Raw genomic sequence first — 22,341 nt, 5'->3', positions numbered from 1 at the left:
GACCAAATTAGAAATCCAAAGACAGTCATTGTGCCAAACTGATTTAACATGAACAGTCCAAGAAAGGGTTCGCCTGAAGACTAGAATTCCCCTATGACAAACCCCAGTCTGTCACCTCACCAACTCTTTTTCCTTTGAATTTCAGGAAGAAGGCATGGCATTTGCGTTCCTGATTAACCAAAGGACATATAAATAGGAATACCCAGAACTGATGCTTTAAAAAGAGTAACCAAAGCCATCTGTGGACAGGATGGGGAAACAGCACAGCAGAAAACAAGCAGGAGAGCCTCGGGGAAAGAGAACGAGCAGCCATCTGAGGAAGGGCAACTACCTGTGGATCATCCCACTGCAGTGAGTGGAGGCAGAAGACACACATTTGCATTCACTTACCTGGCTGTAAGCACAGCCCAGAAAGCTGTTTAGCTCACTGTTGGACAAGTTTTGGATTGGTTATTGTGATTTAAAACTGTGTTCAGCTAAGACAGAGATGCTGAGAAAGAAACCCAAGCCTGACAGGAGTAGGGAGCCTTTTTCCCACAAAGCCTGGAGAGAGTTTCCTTGGCAAAAGAAGATATTTGACATGATGAATCTATAGCAAAGCAGGGCAGGAGAGGGGATTCTGCATCTACAGCATGGTATTATGATCCTTCTGCCCCCCAAATCCTGTGAAACTGTTGTCAGTGCCAGGATAATATTTGCTATCGCTTGTGTCTCCTGTTACCAGAGATATCCACCCACTTTTCTGTGACTGGATAAATCCAGTTTAAATGCCTGGGTGAAACAGACTCCCCACACTTCTTGGAGTCAGTTACCTTTCCTTTCAATCTAGCAACTGCAGTTCCAAATCCATTTGCTCCCTTCACCCAACAAACTCCTTTTGTTATTAAATTGGAGGGTCTCAAACTTGTTTAAACCTTGGAGTTCAAATCTGTGGAAAGAATGATCTTCTACAGAACTCGTTTTAGAACACAACGCTAAGTCTGCTTGTGCACCTTGGGCCAAGCTTCTACATTAAAAGCTTCTGTTGAAAACATTTAGCAAGCTTTATAACCAAGAACTAGACCTGCAGATTCTCATTTCATTTATCTACTTCCACACATAAAAAGTCTGAGCACGACAGGACGCAAAGCCAAGAAGGACTGGATTTAAACAGGAGAGCATCAGTAGTGATCAGCTAACCAGGGTGTTCAGTGCTATATACTGCAACTGTCAAATTACACTTGCTGTTTAAGAACAGCACAGGGAGCCCAAGTTTTAAAGCTCTCCCTCCTTGTTGACAATTGCTTGCGTTTACTCACTCAATGGCTCTAAGAGCCACCAAAGTGGATGCAGACCAACATATGCCGAAATCTGAAAAGACAGTAACTAATTCTTGCCCACCCCACCACAAAGACAGATGTGACCTAGCAAGGGTTCCATGGAAGCACATACCAGAGATCAAGCAGCAGCAAGTTAGCAAACTTCGGCCAGCTGCTTATGATGGTAACACTCGCATGAGTGTTACCGGCTCTCAGAGAAAAAGAGCACAATGCAATAGCACTAGAGGCAAATACGGATTACTAACCTGCTCAGCAGCTGCCTGGCTACCCTGAAAGACTCCTCCCCACCCCTCTGCTAAGGGCACCAGCCACACACCTGAATCTTCCATCTCCTCCACGCCTAAGCCACTCTCATGAATCCTCTACCTCCCACCTCCCCAAAACTTGCAGACATCAAAGGCACCTGCCTTGAACACCTGAAGAGCAGGGGGGCCTGACGGTCAAAAAATGCAACTCTGTATCTTCCCCTTCCATGCACTCTATTTTTTTTTTTTCCCCCATCCCTTTGAAAAAGGTGGCAGAGATAAATGGAGAACAAAGAAACAAGAAAAAGCCACAGCTTTGGCCCACACCCTGCCTATTACTTAAGGGGGAAGGAACTCTTCCGAAAGAGGAGGAAAAAAATGTGCTCAGACACAATGGCTCAAAAGGCCAGGCAGCAAACCGGGCCACTTTGTACTGCTAACAAGGGAAACCTAATTACAGGAAGAGGGCAAAGAGGGACAGATAAAAGGGATACAAAATTTCAACATCTGTTGCCATAAAGGGATAAGAAGTGGGGAAACGCAAAGTGTCAGTTTGGTGTCAGTGACGGCGTAAAGCCACTTTCAAAGGGCTCAGGAGAAGGAGAAAAACCGAACAAGAAATTAGAGGGTTCTTAAAAAAAACAAAAAACAAAAAAAACACTCTGCCAAAAATGCTTTCAAAAAGGGGGGAGGAGATGGACAAAGACTGGATATTTAAAAGGTAGAGGATCTGGGGTGGCTTGCAGGGCACAGCTAACTTTGGTTCAGTTTTCACAACAGCTCTCGTGCCCTGCATCTGTCATGTTGTGTCACAGGAAAGGACAATGTAGGACTTGTGCATTCAAAGTGTTTACAGCATGAGGACTACCATGCCAGACAGATCACTGGTCCATTTCAAACATTGGGCTTGGCAGAACAGCTCCAAGAGTTGCTGCAAAGCGAGCTCTGGAGTATCCTACCTTATGGAGAAGCATCCTTGAGTCAGGGGCATTTGCCACCTAAAGACATGCAGACCACCACAATAGGCTGGGGAGCAACAGTTCTCCATAGGCAAATGACAAATGCTGGCCTTGGAGCTGTTCCCAGTGGTGCATCACCCTCGTCCCCCAAGGAGTTTAAACTACCAAAGGAGATAGGAGGTGGGAGGAGAAAGAAAGAGGAACAGGATCTGAAGAAAGTTTCCTTTTCTCTTGCTTGCCATTAACTGGCTGTTCTGCTGAGCCACACACTAGCACTGGCAGATGAGACAGGAAGGTCTAAGCAGAGAAAGGCAAAAGGGAGCAGAGGTACCTGACCTGGAAGAGGGGCAGCTGCCATCGTATCCCTCACTGGCACAGAGAGGCGAGGGGACTTGCAAGAGGCCAAGGAGTCAGCAAGGCCTTATGCAAGGACACAGGTTAGTACCCAGTGGCCCATACTGCTAATTGTTCTCCTTTCCTGTGCAGACCTCTAATCACCTAAGGTATTCACAGCCCCCCTCCACACACACACCTTGATCCTGAGTGGCAATAAGTGCACAGCAACTTCCCCACATCTAAAAGCAATCAGATGGCACAATGTAGCATCTGTGGGATGAGGTATGTCCTCCAGAGGTGCAGCTAGCCAGCTTCAAAAGCATAAGAAAAAAAAAATCCTCCTTCATTACAGGAGAAAGAGCCAGGTGTAGCAGCAGCTGGAATTTCAGCCATCAGAGACAGTGTCTTGGCATTACGCGGTCATTCCCCTGCTTTAGACTCCCCTTGACAATTGCTTGTTGCTGCCTGTTGCGGCTTTGATCCAACGCCACCATCTCAGCAGAGTCAGAAATGAAAGACAGTTGTGGGGGTGGGATGAAGCAAGAGGCGTTTCCTTTCCCCACTAAAAATTTCCCCGCCGCCAAACCCAACCAAGCCCTTTTCAAAGCCCAGAACATATTTCCAGGTGAAGACATTATCCCCTTCCTCTTGGAGGGATGAGAATGGCTGCCCCAGGGTCAGGGAACAGCGAAGGTCATAAATACGAAAACATACCATGACCAACAGCTACAACCACCAGCCAAAGACTTATCTGGCCTGGAACTAAGAAGATCAGTACACAAAAGGTTATTTAAGCTTTAAATCCTTTTGTAGCATATTCCAGCACTCAGCTGTTGGGGAAAAGACCACCTACCCCAAAGGAAGAGAATGCCACAGAAACTGCTGCAATGTTACTTACACACACCCCCATGCAGAAAAAAAAACAGCTAACTGAACTGATCTTGGACAGCACTAAACATCTATGTGGTGCTAAGGATCCTGTAGTTTTAAAGAACATGTCTTAAGCATCGTTCTACCTTGCCTCATTTTTTTTGAGGGAGAAGTTGCCTGGATTCTGCTCTTAGAGATAATGTCCTTGCCACGTTCAGCCTCCTGTGGGTCAGACTCTGGCCCTTTGTGACCACAAGGAACGGTTAAGCAGCAAACTCAGGGGGCCTGGCTCTGTCTGCCAGATGTTATCAGGAGACATTGGGCACAGGAGGAGCTTTTCAGTCCTGGGTAGCTCTAAGATTTTGAGTTTCCATGCCACGCTCCCACTTCCGGAGTCTGACCAGGGAGACAACATGCACAAGCCTCAAAGGAAGAAATAGCATTTCTCTACAAGATCACTTCTGGCAATGGCTGGAGCCTTTGAAAATGAATTGAAAGCTCTGCCGGGAAGAAGAACAGTTTATGGAGAAGTCAAGACCTGGAAGGACAGCTCTGTACTCCCTTGCTATGAATGATCACATCAAGCTTCATGTGCTAGTTTCCCGGCTGTGCTCCCTACTCAGTCTCCTGCCCTGCACGTGCTGATGAGACTCCCAGCTCACACACAGGTCCCTGGAGAGGAAAAGACCCAGTGGCATGGTGCATTCCAGCTGTGACAGGTGAAAAGGGAAGAATAAGTCTGACACTCCAGCCTTTGCAACAGAGGCCCAGTGGCCTAGGTTGCCTTGGCTTTTTTATTTGCCTGTCACTCAGGCTTTGACGTTATTGAAAGATCAAACTCCGTTGTGCCTGTTCATTACCTTAATCCTATTTTCTACACAGCTTTATTATCTCTTCAGGCTTCCTTGGGAAAGGCTGTCAGAGAGGCTGGGGCAGGGGGGAGAGGGTTGCCTATCTCCTCACCCCTGTCAGATGCCTCTATTCAAGAACAGCTGGAAGACTTGATGGGCAGGGTTATCACAGCACAGCCTGCATCCTTCTGGGGTACTCCAAAGGCACCATTGGACTAGGTCACCGAGAAACATGCACCGTAGCTGAACGCACTGGCGCTATCTTTCCTGCTCTAGTTTGTCCTTTGTGGGATGCATCCTTTGCAAAGTCTTTATTTTTGTTACTTCAGAGAAAAACAAACTGGTTTATATTTGTAGTGGATGCAGTTGACCCAGTCAATCTAAACTATAGATTAGAAGGCAATTGGCCTCAGACCAGCCCTGCATCCACACCAATCCTCCTCTACCTCCTTTCCCCAAATACAGCTCCGCTGACACCCCTCAGGCCCCTTCTGCCATTGCCCCCCTCTCTCCCCTCCTGGAGTCCACCAGCTCACCTCAATCCTGACGGCACTCCCTTCATAATCTGTGCTGTGCCACTCCTACCCAGAGCTTACCAGTCCTGGAAAGCTGAGCTGCACTTCAATAATCCTGCCAAATATTTGCTATCTGTCCATCACTACACAAAAACCCCCAGGCTGAGAGTTTCAAATTTGTCAGCAGTTGAGTCTCACGTCAGGATTTGAGCCCAACATTTCCCCAGTTGCTAAGGTCAGCACCTTCACCAAACAGAACTACTCAATGGCCCCAAATCAGAGGCCACAGCAATTAACCTCCTCAATGCTTATTAAGACAGAAAGAAGACAACATGCCTAAGTCACTTCCGTAGATAACCTGTCACCACCCCTCACCTCCCTGAGCTACCAGAAACACCAGCCAGGACAAGATTACTGTAGAGCCTGCATCTGCCTCTGGCTTCTGAGCACCACAGACAAGTGGGTGAATGGGAGGATGCAGATCACCTTCCTCACCCCTCTGACTCAGGCTGAAGCATCAACTTAGACAGATGAAAAGGAAGGTGTAATGGGCGTATTCTGACTGTACATGGGTAATGGGAAGAAACCAGGATGGCTGTGCCATCAACTAGAAAAGCTGGGAAGAAAAGTTGAGCTGCTCCTTACTGAACCAGATCCAGCCCCCACATACACCTTTCCACACCAGTTTGTTCCGTCACCCACTCCGTCCCACATCTCATGTTTAAATATCCCTTGCCTATATGGACTAAAGGAATGATTTTACGGCATCTCCGATATTGCATCTCTCATTGTTATTCACTTTTCTTGTCAAGTCTCTCCCTGTAACCTGGAAGCTCACTCACCTCTCAAGGTCCCAGATTCTCAGAGGTGAGGTGTGTCCACAGCAGGCTGTCCCCGTCACAAACGAGCTGTTTAAAAAAAACAAGCAAACAAAAAAAAAACACTTACTAATCCTCATGTTCTGAAGAAATAGTGCATAAGCAAGAACAGAAAACAGGCTACAAGACAGTCTTGAACCAGAATTCAAAGTCTATTTCAGCATGTTCCACCGCATTTCACAAGGGACAGGCAGTGGCAAAGGGAGAGGTGCTCCAGAGCTCTCAGTAGCTGAGCTTCCCAGATGCAGCAGGTCACAACTGCAGAGAATTGGCAGGACATAAAGATGTATTTGCATATGCAAAGGGAAAACCTAAAACAGGAGCAGCTGTAAATTGCAACGACATTTTCAAAACAGCTAGCACAGTACTTAGCAGGTTTCATATACAGTCAGAGCTGCAAGCTGTGGAAAGACCCCATGGAAAATTCCCCTGTTACTTCCTACTTCATGTCTCGCTTCTGTTTGCTAGCAACTTCTGAGCACAATCATGAATTGGCTGCAGCATCACAGGCCTAATGAATCACAGAACAGAGGTCTGAGGTCTCTGGTCCAGCCTGCCCAAAGCAGGGCCAATTTCAAAGCTGGATCAGGTTGCCCTCCCCGGTGCTCAAGCACTCTCTATTAGAGGCAGCACAGCTCTCCTGCAGCAATATTTGGCTCAGTTCACACTCTCCAGCAGGGTCCATTCCAAAGTCCTCTTTGGTGATGCTATGTCCCTGCTGCACATGCTGGCTCCAGAGGTCGCCTGACAGCCACTGGCCTCAAACTAGTTAAGACAGGAACAAATCCTTAAAATCAAGCAGCAGGAACATGGGTGCTGTAGCTCTTCACACCACACTGCTTGTTTTGTGCCAACTTCCTATCCTCAGTCCAAATAAGAGAAAGCAGCTCATACAAAGATTTCTAAGCAAGCTATAAATGACCTCTCACAAAGCCACATTTATTGCAGCTACCGAGAATAAAATGCCAAAACTATGTTTAAGTCATTGCAACAAGGATAGCATGAATGCAGGAAACAGAGCCTGCTTTAAATAAAAGCCAGCTCTATGCTTTGCCTGAACATCTTTTGCAGCATGACATGGGGCTGGCAGCTGAAAGAGGAAAGCAAAATAAGGAAACAATGTCATGACTGTAAAAATAGCAGTTTTTAAACATTTCTTTGATCCTCTACAACATTCTTCCTTTGGAAGTCAGAAGGTGTCTCCAAGCCTCTACTGTACCAGGAAGGGATTCTTGCAGTGTCCTTGACTTCTGTGAGAAAAACTACCGCTGGTGTTACAAGGCACCCAGCAGCAAAGTGGTGAACACGCACTCAACTCAATCAAAGCCAGAGAAGAGCCATGTGGAAGCAGGGACAGACCTCAGGATTCCTTCTACTCCTAGCTCTGTGGTTTAGCTGAGCAATTTGTTTCTCCAAATCATAAGGCCAAAGCAGCACTGCCAATACACTCTGCAAAAGAGGCAAGCGGATAACATCAAGCCATCTCAAAGAGCTACAGGAAGCAAGGAAGAGCTACAGCTGCCGAGGCTCTCTTTTTTGCTGGCTTTATCCCTCCTACCCAAACTCACGTAGCTGGAGGTGTCCACAAGCCCTGTGACCCTTAGCTGCCCTTTAGGGATAGACAAGGCCTGCAGCACCAGACCTATTTCAAAGTCTCTCCAACCAGGCTGTCTTACATGCAAAATCCCAGGTTCATTGGCAGTGCACATGCAATTGGCCCAATGCACCTGTAGCACAGGGCTCTCTGCACTGATGCTGCAGGGGGCACACATTATTCTTCTCCATGGAAGTCCCTGACCAAAGTCCGAGAGTCTAAGGAAAAGCCAGTTCCTGTTGCTGTGTGGCAGGCACGAGGATCAATTAAGAAAGCATGCAGCATTTCATATTTGGAAACAGGGTTTCTGCTCAATACCTGCCGTCTCTCCACCATAGTGCAGGACAAGAGGGAACATTTCCATTTTGCCAATGTCTCCCATCTCAGAGGAAAACAAGCAAGACACCCACTCTGAGAGCTCACTGATCAAACCCCATGTCTAGAAAGCAGCACTTTGGTCAGGGAGTCCTTCAGCTACAAAGCTAGGTGTTGGGTTCTGTCCCTCCCTCCCCAAACATAATCCATTAATAACTACTAAAGCCAATTACCGTGGTTAGAAACATAATAGCAGTCAGGGAGTCAGTCAAGCAGGCAATTGGGTGCTTAAGATTTTTCTTTTGGGGGACAAACTGACTCTGTCCCAGCAGAGAACGCCCTCACGTGGGAGACAGGCCCCTTTGTGCAGAAGGTATGCACAAGGCTTTGATGGTTGCCACAGGTCTAAATTAGCATGGAGGCACACCAACAGGGAGAAAAAGGTGGGAGGAACAGCAAGGTCTAATCCCTGCTCATGCTGTCAGTTCTGGACTTCAGCTTTCCCTCCTCAGTCCTTACCCCCACCCCTCCAAAAAAAAAAAAAAAAAAAAGAAAGAAAAAAGAAAAATAGCATTAGATGAAGAGATTTCTCTCCAGCATCGCATACAGGCCTCAGGGCCACAAACAAGTCTCTTCTGGGTAAAGCTGACTCCATTCAGTTAACAGGAATTTTGTCTCATACTCGAGCAGGATCAGGTTTGCAGGCCTTATCTTTAACAGGCTGGAGCCCATTAGCAAGCAAAGACAAGACTTCTCCCAGAAGAGCAGGGCACCTTCACTGCCAGGATTAGAAAGCAGCATTCACAAGACATGCACAAGAAGTAGTGGCAATGAGAAATTGTCAAAGCCTGGGAGCAAACTGACCTGGAAGTCTGGATTCACGGGGGATGATACAGGGCCCTTCACCTTGAGTCTGGTCTGCAGGCATACACCTTCAACCCCCAAGCCTCTCATAACTGGGAACCTCGCAGAGGTGACAGTTTCACTCCAAGCAAAAGGGCAACACAAGTCAGCTTGATAGGTCTAAAACAACATGCAAATTAGAGCTAAGCATGTAAAGCTTGGCTCCCAAACTTCCAAAACATCGTTCAGCAGAACTGAAGCCTTCTACCAGGCTTGCTTCTTTCAGTTTACCTTCAGCAAGGCTTTTTGTCTTAGGAAGCACAGAGCACACACCAAAAACCTCTGACCTAGAGAAGTGCAACCTCTTCATAACTGTTCTTGCCAGCTGCCCAAGAGAAACAACTCAAGCTGAGTTACTCAGTGTCATTTATTTTGCCTACAATGCTTTCAGGAGCCAGAGAGACTGAGGAGGGACTAGACTGGGAAGAGGAGAGCACAAGATACCCTATATGTATTACTGCAGGGATGACCCATCTCTCTGATGTATATATGATACTACTGATGTACACAGACACTGACCAGACGCATCTACAGGCTACATAAAAACTGCTATGTCCAAACTTCAGATAGCCTTGGAGATGCAAAGTCCTTTCCCTACTAAGCTTTCCTCTGCCCCATGAAAGTTGCTGGGTACCGTGACTACAAGCTCCCTCCAAAAGGCTCCTCTAATGGGAAAATGAGCACAGTTGCAGGGCTTCTGTAACAGGGCATGTTGTCTTCACAGGGATCCCCCAGGAGGTCAAAACAATCAAGCCAACATAGCATTTCCACCTCTGCTGTACCAGGAAGGCGAGGATTTTGCAGAGCACTGAGACAAACATACTTCATACACAGCATGTTTTTGTTGCCCAAAGCAAGGCATCTTCCAACTCATCTGATACTTTCATGTTCTCTTTCCCATTTGAAACTCCCTACTGAGAAGGAGGGGTAGGGGGGAGAAGAAAAAAACCAGAAAACTGCTTCTCCCGAAGCCAGACCTTCTCTATGCTACAGAAGAGACATTTCATTAGAGATCATCCCCCCACAATAGAAGCTGGGCCAGGGGATGAGAGAGAGCACACATCCTGGCAGTGCTGTTGGAAGAAACAAAAGAACTTCTATCTGACTGACTTGTGGCTGTTGAAGATCCCATGGCATTTCTGGCAACAACAGTAGTGCTCTGGCTACAGTCCAGCTGCAATGATCCCATGCCTGCTCCCAAGGTGCCAACTACACAGTTTCACCCCACCTGTAGCATCCCTCTCTACCCCATCCTGGACAGAACTTTGCCAAATGTGGATGAACCAGAGGGAAAAAGGTAGCTGCCCATCAGTCCTTTTGGAAAGATGCTGTTTGTCATGAGGCTTGGAAACAGTCTCAGCTCCAGAGATACAAATCCCATTGTACAATACATACCCTTCTCATTATCAACCCAGCCTTCAGAGTAGGCACTGCCTGAGCTGGGAATCCTGCAATGCAAAGTCATTGAAGGAACCTGAGTGAAACAGGCCCTTTCCAACCTCTTCTCTCTAAACTTCCCCCGTGCCCCAGGCTCACGCTCTTCCCCTGTACTGTAAACAGATTGCTTCTCAAGTCTTATTCTGCTCTTCGGGGATTTCAAATCCAGAATCTGCTTGACACGTGCAAAAGCCTGTTCCTTCCTCCTCGCGCGCTCCCCCGCTCCCTGGAATTGGACATCGTTGTTCCATTTTGGAGACTATTATATACGGAGACTCATCGGACCAGGAAACAAAGAAGTTATTACTTGACAGAGCCCTGCAGCTGGGAATGTGGAAGGCGGGGGGAGAGGAGGGGGAGCGCTGAGGGAGACAGGATGGGGGGGCTGGTAGCAGCATTATGAAAACGATCAACAGAAAGGACAGCTCAAAGATGGGAAATATCTTTTTTAAAAAGTCTCAAGTGAGATGAGAAAAGAAGGAGAAGAGAAAGCAAGTCTAAAACAGAGAGCAGAGAAGAGAGAAAGCAGTTGGTGTTGACGGTGCCGCGGGTTAAACACACGGGTCTGTGGGTTTGTGTAGCCTTTGATTCAGCACTGACACGCTTTGGCAAGGGAGGCCACCGGAGCTGTCAAATCCTTCACCAACGTGCCCATCAATTGTATTCAGCTCTCCCCGACCCGCACTGGCATTTTAATTACTGTTGGGTAAACTAATTTGTACAAATGAAGGCAACTCTGCCTAATAGAATATGCAAGCTCTCTGACCTCTGACAGGCGATGACACAAGATACAAAGGAGGCAGAGGAAGGCTTTTTATCAGAGCCTTATTACTCTCTATTACTCCAATTAGTTAAGCTCCAGTGCTCCTAATTGGGGGAAAAAAATGCAATTAAATCAATTTTTGATGGGCTGAAAGTGGGTTACCGAACCGCCCTGCCTGTGAAACACTGATATTATAGCAGCAAAGGTCAAAGTCTTTGTCGGCACCTGTGGGGCCCCCACCACCCCTCTCTAAGCCCCTCTGTGCCCCCCCAACACACACACGCAGCTCGCTAAGGCGAATCATTAGAACATGTCATGTCTTATCGTGGCCGCCACCATCCTGCTAACCTCATCAGTTGACATCATTACGGAAGGTAACTCCTCCAGCATGAATACAGTGCTAAGGTCACACAAACTTGATGGAGCCCCTGCTGAAGAGTCCAGGAGGCTGAGGAGCAGATGCAACAGTAACAACATTGTGAAGGGGCGAGGAGGGGGTCGGAAACTCAGCACAGGGAGTTTTGGCACCTCCAGCATGAGGCTTCTCCAACAGACCAGATACACACAAAGGGAGGGAGACTGAGATAGTGCAGGGAAACAGGTGCTCCTTCCCCAGGGCATTTAATTTGCAGGAAGGAAAGGGAAAAAAAAAAAAAAAGCACAGCATCAGTTTAGCATTTTCTTCTTCATGAGAAAGCGGGCACCACAAACATGCAAGAAGTCCCACATGCCTTTGATTCAGGCAATGCTGGACAAAGCCAGGATTGAGTGGTCATGCAGGGCTGGTGTTGTCCCTTCACTGCCCCAGATCGATCCCTTTATCCCTACTTTGTGCCTCTTGCAGGATGACCAGAGAACTGAACTAAGTACCTTCAGTGTCTCAGAAGTAAGTCAGGACATCTAGGTTATATGCTAACAACTCAGTAACCACAAACTGAACAAAAATCAGCAGGTAAAGCAGTTGGCACCAGAAGTCCGGCCACTGTTAACGGGCCAAAATTACAACTTTCCAGAACAGGGAATGTGGGGAGTGGAAGGCTATTTAGAAGATAAGATTGGAAAAGCTGAAGAAGCCAATGACACATGATATAACTGTCTGAAACCTGAAATAACAAGTGCAGGTTGCATCCAATTTACTACAGGTCTACAATATCCCTCTGGCTTTTGGCTCCAGACTATGTCTTTCCATATTCCTCAGTCCTCAAGAGCCTTCCCATCCTTCCAGTCCCATGTACCATGCTCCTCCCACATCCTTGCCATATAATGCTTCAGCTCCAGACCTTCAGTGCAAGGAAAAGAAGACAAGGTCCATCAAACTGACTTAAACATTTTCTATCTGTGTTGCTGGCTGCTGTTCTAGGCTCAAGGGTACCTACACTGCACTTTGTTAAAGCCTGGTTTCAGGAGTCTGCTGGCAGTCTCCTCAGGTCTCTGTACTACTCCAGACTCAGCACAAAGAAGAGCTTCTAGAGTTCTCTGGCGCCGAGCTTATATTTGGGTCCAACTGCTTGCATGCATGTAAAATAGTCTTGTATTTGGACTCAATAACAGGACTGAGCTCACCTGAGCAAGCAGAGACCCACTGCAGCATAGCCTCATCTTTGTTCAGCCCGAAGAGAACCAGCAGCTGGAGGCAAATGACCAGGCTTGTTCCACAAACAGACTGGAAAGCACTGGCACATTTGCTGCTGCTTCATTGAGCCTCATGTGCATGCCGCAGTGTCCCGCAAGGCATCAGTCAGCTCAGGGTTGAACTGTGCTCCTGATATGCATCGTAAATTGCACACAGAGAAGCTACAGAAGAGCTCTGCCACTCCCCACCAGGGACTCAGCACAGAGAGAAAACAAAATGCGTAAGGACGACTGCATGAATGCCGCAACATTTACAACCACTACTGCCCCAAGAGGAAATGCCATGCTCTGGCAAGGAGCACCAGTGACATAGGCACGAGCAGACAGACTAATAACTCATTCGCCTGCTGCCTCGAGCCTCAAGTGGACCACTAGAAAGTGGTCCCCAGGAAGAAGGCATTTGCATTTTGTACTGAAGGGCACTGTAGAGATGCTGGGTTGAAACAGTGAAGTCTCACGTTTGAGGCAGAACTCCAGTGCATTTGATAGAAGAAATGCTCACGTCAGTCTTGCATGTCATTTACTGCATGCCTCAGGGTAGAGGGCATGTCAGCTTCACCTCTCCAACCCTCCACCTTGGCCTCCAACTTCATGTCTTCCTCCAGACTTCAGAGACCCACAGGCTGGAGAACAGAATAAGCCTTTAATATCCCCAAAGGCCCAATTCCCAGCATGGTAGACAGATCACCCTTACTCTAGCAAGTTGCTTAGCAGGTACCCAACCTAGACACCTCCATCTTGCCTTCATTGCTTTGCATTTCACCCCATATTGTCTGCCCAAGTCATCCCATAACCTTGTTCACTGTCCCTTCACCAGCCCTGCAGCAGGTAAGTTTTGTGAAAACAGGCAGCCAGATATAGAATGTAATCCCCATTTCTGGAGAAAAACTGAGCTCGATGATATTAAGACGGAGATTCCAGACAGGACAGACACATACACACAGACCTCTTCCACACTGCAGCACTGAACAGGAAAATATCCTTTGTTAGAAACTAGTGAGTCCACCCACAGAACAGTCCTGATGTTCCTAGCGCTGTTTGCATCTAAAGATCACCCTCCTTTCCCCAATATTCCACATGACACATGCTTTTAGGGAGAAGCAAATGTCCAGGACAGGACTACACTCCGATCAGCTCTATAAGAGTTGATTGAGGGTCCTGGGTGTTCCTGTACAAGAGGGATATTCAAACAGTGCTTTTCACAGTAGTGCTGTCATTTTTCAGAACCTCAAACAGAATTGCCTTTGTGGCTGCACAAGTATTTCTTGTGCCCTACTCCTTTATTAAAGGGAAAGGCTTGATAACCCATGTTTAATGGTGTAAAATACTTATTTGCGTGGTATGTCCAACACTCTTCATCATCCTTTCTCACTCCGCAACTTCTGGGCTTGCCAGGCATGAAGCGGTTGTTCAGGACAGAGGTCTCTCTATGAGAACTCTTGCATCCCTAGCTCTCTCCAGACCCAGTTTAGTCCTCAGCTGATGCTCAAGTTATTACTGTTATTACAGGAAAAAAGGGACTCCTTAACCGTAGAAGAAATGTACCAAAACATCAAGGGGGGCAGAAAGCCCATGCCAAAACCATTTTGCCTGTGCATGCTTACCAGGGCTTTCTGTGAACAGAGGTCTCTTTGCAGACACGCACTGGGGTTATATCTTGGAAGCCGAATCATAAAGAAACATGACTCTGCTGAGAAACCACTTCTGAGTCTAAAAGCTGGGCTGTGCAAGAGATACAGTTCTCTGGTTCCTACCACAGAAAGCTTTCTGGGGAGAAAGAGAAGAAAAAAAAAAAACAAAGGAGAAAGTCTATGGACTTCCAGGTCAATCCAAGACTAGGTGGTTAAACACCACTACAGTAGGGTTATTTCAGCTTCAGCTTATCAGTAATCACAACAAAACCTCACAGGACATTTTTAATTCTCAGAAGCTATAACATTAGAAAGGCAAAGAAAGTCGCTACTAAGGTTACATTTGTGTTTTGAGGAGTTTAGGGTTTGGGGTTTTTTTTTGTTTCGTCTGCTTTTGCAAGTGCAGGTGAAATAACCACAGCTGGTATCTGGACTTCTTTAATTACACTATGCATTCTCCCTTCCAACATCACTAGGGCAACCTCAGCCGTCTGCAGCAACTTCATCCTATGCCCTACTTTTGCTCTACTGCCCAGAGCAGCCATTCAAATACAGACGGGCGAGACTCCTGCTAGGTACCCACCAGACAGCATGCTCTACCTCCGACTGCTGCACATGCCATCTGCAATACAGCACAAGGGAATCGCAAGGTGACTTCATAAAATCTCCATCTTCAGCAAATCCACTGGCTTTTTAGAACCAATTGAAAGGAAGAAACAGGTGAAGCTGCTGGCTGAGCAGCAGAAAAACATGGTCCCTGGATGAGATACACGCAAAGGTATTAGACACTGGACACCATCTGCTCCTGCGATAAGGCAGGGCACCAACAGACCATCACACATCTCGGGCGGATCTCTGAGGGCCTGGCACTCCGTTCTCACCGACCTGCACAACCACTTCGAGCCTTCACACCCAGCACCTATCCCCTCCCTACCAGGCTCAACACTCTTAGCCTTCCCCCTTGCCTCAGTGGGAAAGACACCCTGAGCCTGACCCTCACCCACTTCCCCAGGTCCAGCAGCGCCCTCGAGCTCAGTGCTCTGGGCCCACACGCAGCCTTACAAGAAGCTCTGAACTCCAGCCCTCGCTTTCTCAAAGCCTGCCCAGGTGTAAAGCTCCAGTGATTCCTTTTTCTTTGCCATTTTCCCTCCCTCCTCCCTCTCCCCCTAGCCCCACCAACACTTTCAGGCCACACAGTGAGCCGGGAGGTTGGAGTACGAGGACCACTGCAGCAGTCATGCTGTTTCAGGCCCCCCCCCAACTCAAGACAATTTCTAAGAGCCATTTCTTATTCTCCCCTCCATGAAATGATTTCTGTTAATTGCCTGGTGGGAATCACTTATAGGTGGGGGAGACTCTCCCCCCCCACACACACCCTGGCCCCTAATTGGCTTATTGAAGTTTTAGCGGGGCTTTCACCTGGAGAAGCTGGTAATTATTCCCTTCATTCCCCTCTTGCTTGTACCTGTAGCTTCACACTTGGGGCCTGCCTGGCTCCACGGGGGGGACTTTGTTCCCTCTAACTACAGGCCCCACACAAATGGGCCCAGCAGCAGGAGAACGCAGCAAAGTGGTAATTTTCAGCCCGGCATAATTAGCCAAGGTTCTTTCAGCCCAAACTGCTGAATGGGGAGGGGGCTGCTGGGGAGGGTGCGCCATGTGGGAATGGCGGGACAGGGGCTGCTCTCAACAGGCGGACAAAGACCTCTCGGGGGCTCTGATCTGGGGCGAGTAGGAGGAGGGGGTTGGAGCGGGACAGCCTGCCCGGCAGAGCAGGGGTACGGTCAGCGGTGGGACACACGCCGAGGAGGTCAGCTCATGACAAGCATCTTTCCCCCAGCCCGTGGAACAGGGCAATGCAGGGTGCCAAAAAAGGGGTAAAGAAGAGAAGAGATCCAATGATGCGCAATAGGAGCACGTGAAGAGGTGCGATGCATGGCAGATTCTTGAAGGCCTGGTGTAGCCTATGCTCCCAGGGCAGGATTTCTAGTCTAGTACCTTTGCACTGAGATTAAGAAAGGCAACAGATTTGGGGAGAGGAAACTGGACAGTGCAGGTCCCAGACAGGATAGCAAGAACTGTACCAAGGACAGAGTAAGAACTCTTAACTCCTATTGCTGAGAAAAATCAGGGAAGAATCATTCTCCTCCTCCAGGATCTGGCCCAAAAGTCAGGCCAGAAGCAGAACCAGGATGACAGCAATGAAGGCTCCAGGTTCTCTTTTTGTTGAGCCATTTCCCATTAGCAAAGCAAAATTGCTTTTCATAGTGGGACCTCACTTATTCTACCTCCCTTTCTGCTACAAGCCTTTGGTTCTGCAAAACCTACCAGGAAGCCTGCCACATGTGGGCTGGCCAAACCACTTGGCTCCCAGTGTATTGCTCCTGTGTCACACCAGACCGGCATCAGTTGTCCCACAAGCCAGAAACCAGCATCCTGTGGCACAGTGCCTCTGTTGATTCTCAGGACTTGTTAGCATCTACGCTTTCTTTAAATTATCACCATTGCCTTCAGGATAGAAGTCCTTGTCCTAGCTGGTCAGCTCCAGGGCTGTAGACAAGTTAAACCTCCTCAGCTGACTTGATGATCACAGCTCCAGTGCAATGTTTTTGGGGGTTTTTTTGTTGTTAAATTGTATTTTGGAAAAAAAACTCATCTTGTGTCCCTTATGATTGCAGCATCCTACTGGAAAGCAAGAATTGTCACAATCTAAAAGCTTGGTCCTTATTCTGCAATGATGACCAAATGGTAAGCAGGCAAATGAAAAGATGCCCACTACTTTCATCAGAGCACCAGTTACATAGGAGTACTGAACAAGCCCTAGGAGATGATGCAATCACAACAATCCTGACAACAAGGAAAGGAGATCCCCAGAGACTCGATTTGTAGCAAGGAGACAGGCAGCACAACCCCCAGGACACAGACTTGTAATTTCTGAGCTGCCTAAAATACACAACAACGCTGCAGCAGGTTGCAAACTGGAGAAGGAAGTTGCTCAATTCCACCCCACGATACTCTGGTTTCTCTTCAGGTCATATGTATCTTTCACATTTTACTAAAGACTCCCACAGAAAAGTGGGAGTCTTTTTCAATTTCAGTGCAATTTTTGCAGCCTCACCCAACCTGCTTTTAGTACTTGCCACGGAGATGAGTTCAGCTAGATACTGTGTGCCTTCGGCTCATCAATGCTTAAGACTTTTTCCTTAAAAGCAACCTTTGACAGTTCTGAACAAAATATGCTTGCCACAAAATCAATGCCAGCATCTAAGAAGCAGACACCAAGAATAAATATAAGCAGACCCAAGCTGACCAGGTCAGTTTCAAGGCTACGCAGGGAAATATAGTGAACATTCCCAGTACCAGTGGGAAAAGATATGTAATGTTGCTTATGCTCATACCTTATCACAAACCTTACAGTGTCCAGGGCTTTTTCTTCTTACAACCCCACACCCTACAACAACAAGGGGGACATGTAGAACTGATTTAAGTAAATACACCATCTGTCATTGCTTTGGACAAAAGTCTAAATACATGTCCATGTGTAGAAAATGCTTAAAGAATCACGATGCAAAAGAAGAAAACCACTCCTATTTTAAAAATATCTCCTTTCTATTTTTTAAGCTTCAGGACTGCCAAGGCCAATCCCAATATATTTTCAGACGTGACTGGTAGAAGTTTCAGTTAACAAGTATTCTTTTAAAAATGCATATATATATATATAATGACAGCTTATCTAAACTTTTCCATTAGAACATATGACAGAAAATGACTTTTCAATAAGCCAGCAATCCGTGCATGCCAGTGAGGTCAGGAGGAGGGAAAATCCTTTCAGGTTTGCCAGAACAACTAAAACCCAAGAATGTTTCAGTTTAAAAGTAGGGGTGGGAAGGAATCTGTTTTCCTGGTGCCACAAGCCACAAATTATTTTTGTCTTATTCCTTTTGCCATACACACACGTATACCAAATTCAAACTTCCCAATTTAGGAGAATTTTGAAAAAAGTGATCAGGGTGGTGAGGAAGAAGAGGACTCCTCAACAAACATATACTTTTGTCATCTTCCCACAAAGGGCAGCAGTTCTTTCTCTACATCATGCAGAGGCAGGAGCTGTACTTGTTCATGCTTATAAGGGAAAGAAGCCCAATCACTTAAAAACAGAGTGCTTGATCTTCTTCCTCCGCTCTATGATATTCAAACAATTTCCAAAGGAAGTCTAAGTGAGTTGTTCAGCAGGGTAGAAGGAAATAATGCTCAGAGGGTTTTAAGAAGCTAAAGACCAGGAAAGGAGAAACAGGAGAAGTGTGTATATGTAGCACATGGTGCACACAGAGAGGTCCAGGACACTGAGGCATGGAGACACAGGTGCTCTGTGGAGGAGGTGAGCAAAGCCTCATCTGTGTTTAACTCAGCCATGAAATGACTCCTAGAGCTTTCCTGCTCTGATCATTCCAGCCCTGACACGGACACGCTTGCAACAACCTCAATTCACTTGCCCTTAAAGCTCTGGGCAGCTTCCCCCTCCCCAGCTCTCCACTCTATGCAATATGATTTGCTTCAGGGTTTTCATGCTAAGTGTTTGGAGCATGTCAACTGTTTGCCCCTAAGCAACCAAGATCCTGAATGAAGCCCCTGCTCTCCATCTGTAGGTTCAGGGCATGCTTGGTTGTGAGCAAGCACCAGAGTGAGAAATAAAACCCGCCAGTCAGGCCAGAAAGCCCCAGCCCTGTATGCAGAGAAAGGCACACAAGATTTCATTAAACAACCAAACAGACAACACACCTCTAAGGCATAAGGATGTTATAGATGTGGGAGCCACATAGATCCTGAACTACCCAAAAACCCACTGAAAAAGTTTTGCAGGAGCAAGAGCTCAAACCATCCTAACATCAATATACAATAAAACACAGGTTCACAGCACAAGTTATCATCTTCAGTATCTGTAATCAGGCTGGACTGCAAGACAGGCCAAGAACTATTGAATTTCAGTGATAACTGAGATTAGCCAGATGAAGATAGGAAAGGGATCAGGCAAAATAGATGCTGTAGATACAGGGAAAGGACAAGGTAAGAAGGTGAGGAATAATTTATTATGATGCTTAATGTCAGTATATTGGAAAAAAATGACACAGAAAATGGAGTAGGAGGGAAAGGATTGCACTGGAAAGGACTGGGAAAGAGCCCCTTCAGGCACGTCTCCCAAATCTGCAATGGAACAGAGGATTCCCTAAAACACATTGTCCTTTGATGTCAAGGAATGTCTGATAAAGGGATATGAAGTACCACACTGCCTCCTGCCTCCCAGTAAGCTGCTGCCTAGGTGAAGACGGACAACCTGCTGGCAGTCAGTCCTCCAACACTTCAAGGAACAGAAGTCTGGAAGCTTTAGATGCACAGGCAGCTTTGTGGGCAGGAGTGTGAAACCACAGTTTCCTCCTTTCCTTTCCATGGCCTGCCCTATTCCCATGCGCTCTGAGAGTTTAGGAAGTCTCATCCAAAAACAGTTATTAAAAGAACCATTTTTACTTGGCAAGTCAAACACCCACATGAAGCAATGCCAGAACCAAGCTCACTCACACGTCCTCCACTGAAATGAGCACATTACTAAAGTGTCAGTATTTGATTCTGCATCAAGTTAGGAGTGTCCCAGTCGAAGCTGTCACTGATCTTTATCATGTGGATACAGAAGATCCAATTACATGACCATCAATTCAGGTTAGGCTGCATCTCTGTGGACTCCAGTCAGAGGCTGCACTGGGAGGAAATGATGAGCTTACCACATCTCAGGGACGCCTACATGTGAAGTCCACTCTAAATAACAACTGGCCAGCAAGTACTCGCAACAGTCGTGGTTCGCTACAGCTTTGCACAAGGCCATTGATACTAGAGTTGGGGTGGCTTGGGAAAAATACGAAAATCATAAACAGAGCGTAGGGTATCCAGAGGGAGGAATCATTCACCGTATACCCCCATAAGACGATCAGGCAAAAGGTTTAAAAATAGAACAAAGTGTTTCTTTCTCAGGACACAACACTGAATTGGAAAGGAGCCTATGAAGACCAGAACATTAACAGGTTCAGGAAGAAGAGACAAGCTGCTCACAGAGCTAGCCTCTGCAAATATGAAAGAAACGCTGGTCCGGATGCAAACTCTAGCCAGGGAAACCCTAATCTCCCCATCACTGGAAACTGGGAAGGAACAGGCAGGAAAGGATCTTTTTGCACTTGTCTTGTTTGTTACCCTTCTCCCTAGACATCAACTACTGACCACTGCTGGACACCAAACGCTGGGGTAGATGGATGCTGGACTGACCCACCATGGCCAGAAGAACATGAGAAATGCCCTCCTTGGTCAAGCCATGGCCCATCTAGCTCATCGTTTTGTCTCCAGCAGTGATACTAGCACATGCTGTTTAGGAAGAACATGCAAGCTTGGCAACTTTCTGTGGTTATTCTCTGTACTGCCCCAGCATCCACAATTGCCGTATTAAGGATTTTAGGGAGTGTATCCCCACCTAGTCCTTCATTATGGACCTGCCATCCATGAATTTGCCAAATCCCTTTCAAAACTGCTGGCATCATCCACCTCCATAACCTTCTGGAGCAAGAAGTTCACTACACACTGTGTGACGAAATGCTATCTTTTGTCCATTTTAAAACAATCTCCTAGTAATTTCAAATGTCTCTAGTTCTACTATTGTAAGATTTGGTGAATAACACTTCCACACTCAAGCTTACCCACCACCATCTTACTCTCCATATTTCTTTTCAGGCTGGTTTTACCAGAACTGCCTAGTGGAGGCAACCAAGTATCAGCACATCAGTAACTTCTGCAGAGTGTTTGACTTGGGACCAAACATGGGGAAAGACCACAAAAACAAGATACAAACTAGTAACGCAGCCATTTCTTTCGTACAGAGGAGTGTTCCTCTGCTGTATCTCCTCTTCAGACCCTGTTGGTTTGTTGCCCCTTCTACGGCAGGTTAGAGTTAATTGGTTGCTCCAAGCTTTGAGGCTTCAACCACTCTCAGTCATTCCTAGACCAGCAGGGACCCATACCACTGACTTCACTGTGAGAGCTAGAGAGCCAACATGGGTCTAAGGAGCATCAGGGTCTCGCAAACCATAGTTTGGGAAACAGAGGACAGAGCCATTGCACAGTGGGAACAGTACTGTTCACCTGCACTCAATACTACTAAAGTACCTGATATTTTTCCACCAAATACCAGGAGCATGAAGTCCTTGCTCTGCCAGGCTACAAACTTATCTGAAGTGGTCTGCACACAATCCATGTTCCCAGATTGCTCTGAGACCATCAGAAGACAGATACTAGAGAAACGTTATTGCTTTTCTAATTTCTGTAGCAGGCTCCCTTGCTTCTCTACTGTCAAAGAGGAGAAAATCCAGGGGGAGTATAAGGAAAAGGAAAACATGCTCTAGGCCACATGCACTAATCAATACTCTGTGCAAGACAGAAGATAAGAAGCAAGAGAAAACCTGTTCCATCAGACAGTCCTGCTCCATCCCCATCCCTCATTAAATCAGCCAGCACAGGCAAAGCAGGTGACCGAACAAAGCGCAGGTGCAAAGCTCAAGACAGCTGCACTGGGAGGCAGAGACCAAGCACAGCAATAGTAGCAGTTGCTGTTTGGCCCAGCTTAGTCTGTAATTGCTTCCTCTGATCAGTTCACTTCTTTCTTTAGTCTCCTTTTCTTTTTTTTTTTTCCTTTTTTTTTTTTTTTTTTGAGGGGGGAAGAGGTACACACACAGATGACCACCAGACTTCTTTTTACCCTGAAAAAAACAAGTTGTTGGGTTCCAGTTTGCAAGCCTCTATCCAGCCCCCACACTAATAAATCTCTGGGACTATCAATCACCTCAGTACAGGTCTCTCTTCTCAAAGGAAATGGGCTCTCTCTCTTCATTAGCTGCCCATGTCTACCAACCATAGCAGGGCCTCATTTCAAGTCCTCTTTGATGGACGGCTAGACTTAGAGGAGTATGTACCTCAATCTCAGAGGAGAGAAAACAAGGATATACTAATTAGACAGGGCAATGCACATTAAAAGCTGCCTGTAATACCTGGCCCCAAATTAG

At 46.8% G+C, this 22,341-nt stretch overlaps 1 protein-coding gene across 1 annotated transcript in view; it reads right to left on the bottom strand.

Annotated features, from left to right (window-relative positions):
* The window catches only part of FBXW4 (F-box and WD repeat domain containing 4), a 65,711-nt gene that overhangs the window by 9,461 nt on the left and 33,909 nt on the right, over positions 1 to 22,341 (bottom strand). Inside the window, exon 6 of the mRNA XM_076338891.1 lies at positions 5,938 to 6,003. Coding sequence (XP_076195006.1) covers positions 5,938 to 6,003 — 66 coding nt within the window. The remainder of the gene's footprint in view (positions 1 to 5,937; positions 6,004 to 22,341) is intronic.

Source organism: Aptenodytes patagonicus, chromosome 5 (genome assembly GCF_965638725.1).
Source record: "Aptenodytes patagonicus chromosome 5, bAptPat1.pri.cur, whole genome shotgun sequence".
Classification (NCBI taxonomy): Eukaryota; Metazoa; Chordata; class Aves; order Sphenisciformes; family Spheniscidae; genus Aptenodytes; species Aptenodytes patagonicus.
This window is presented reverse-complemented; position numbering and strand designations above follow the sequence as displayed.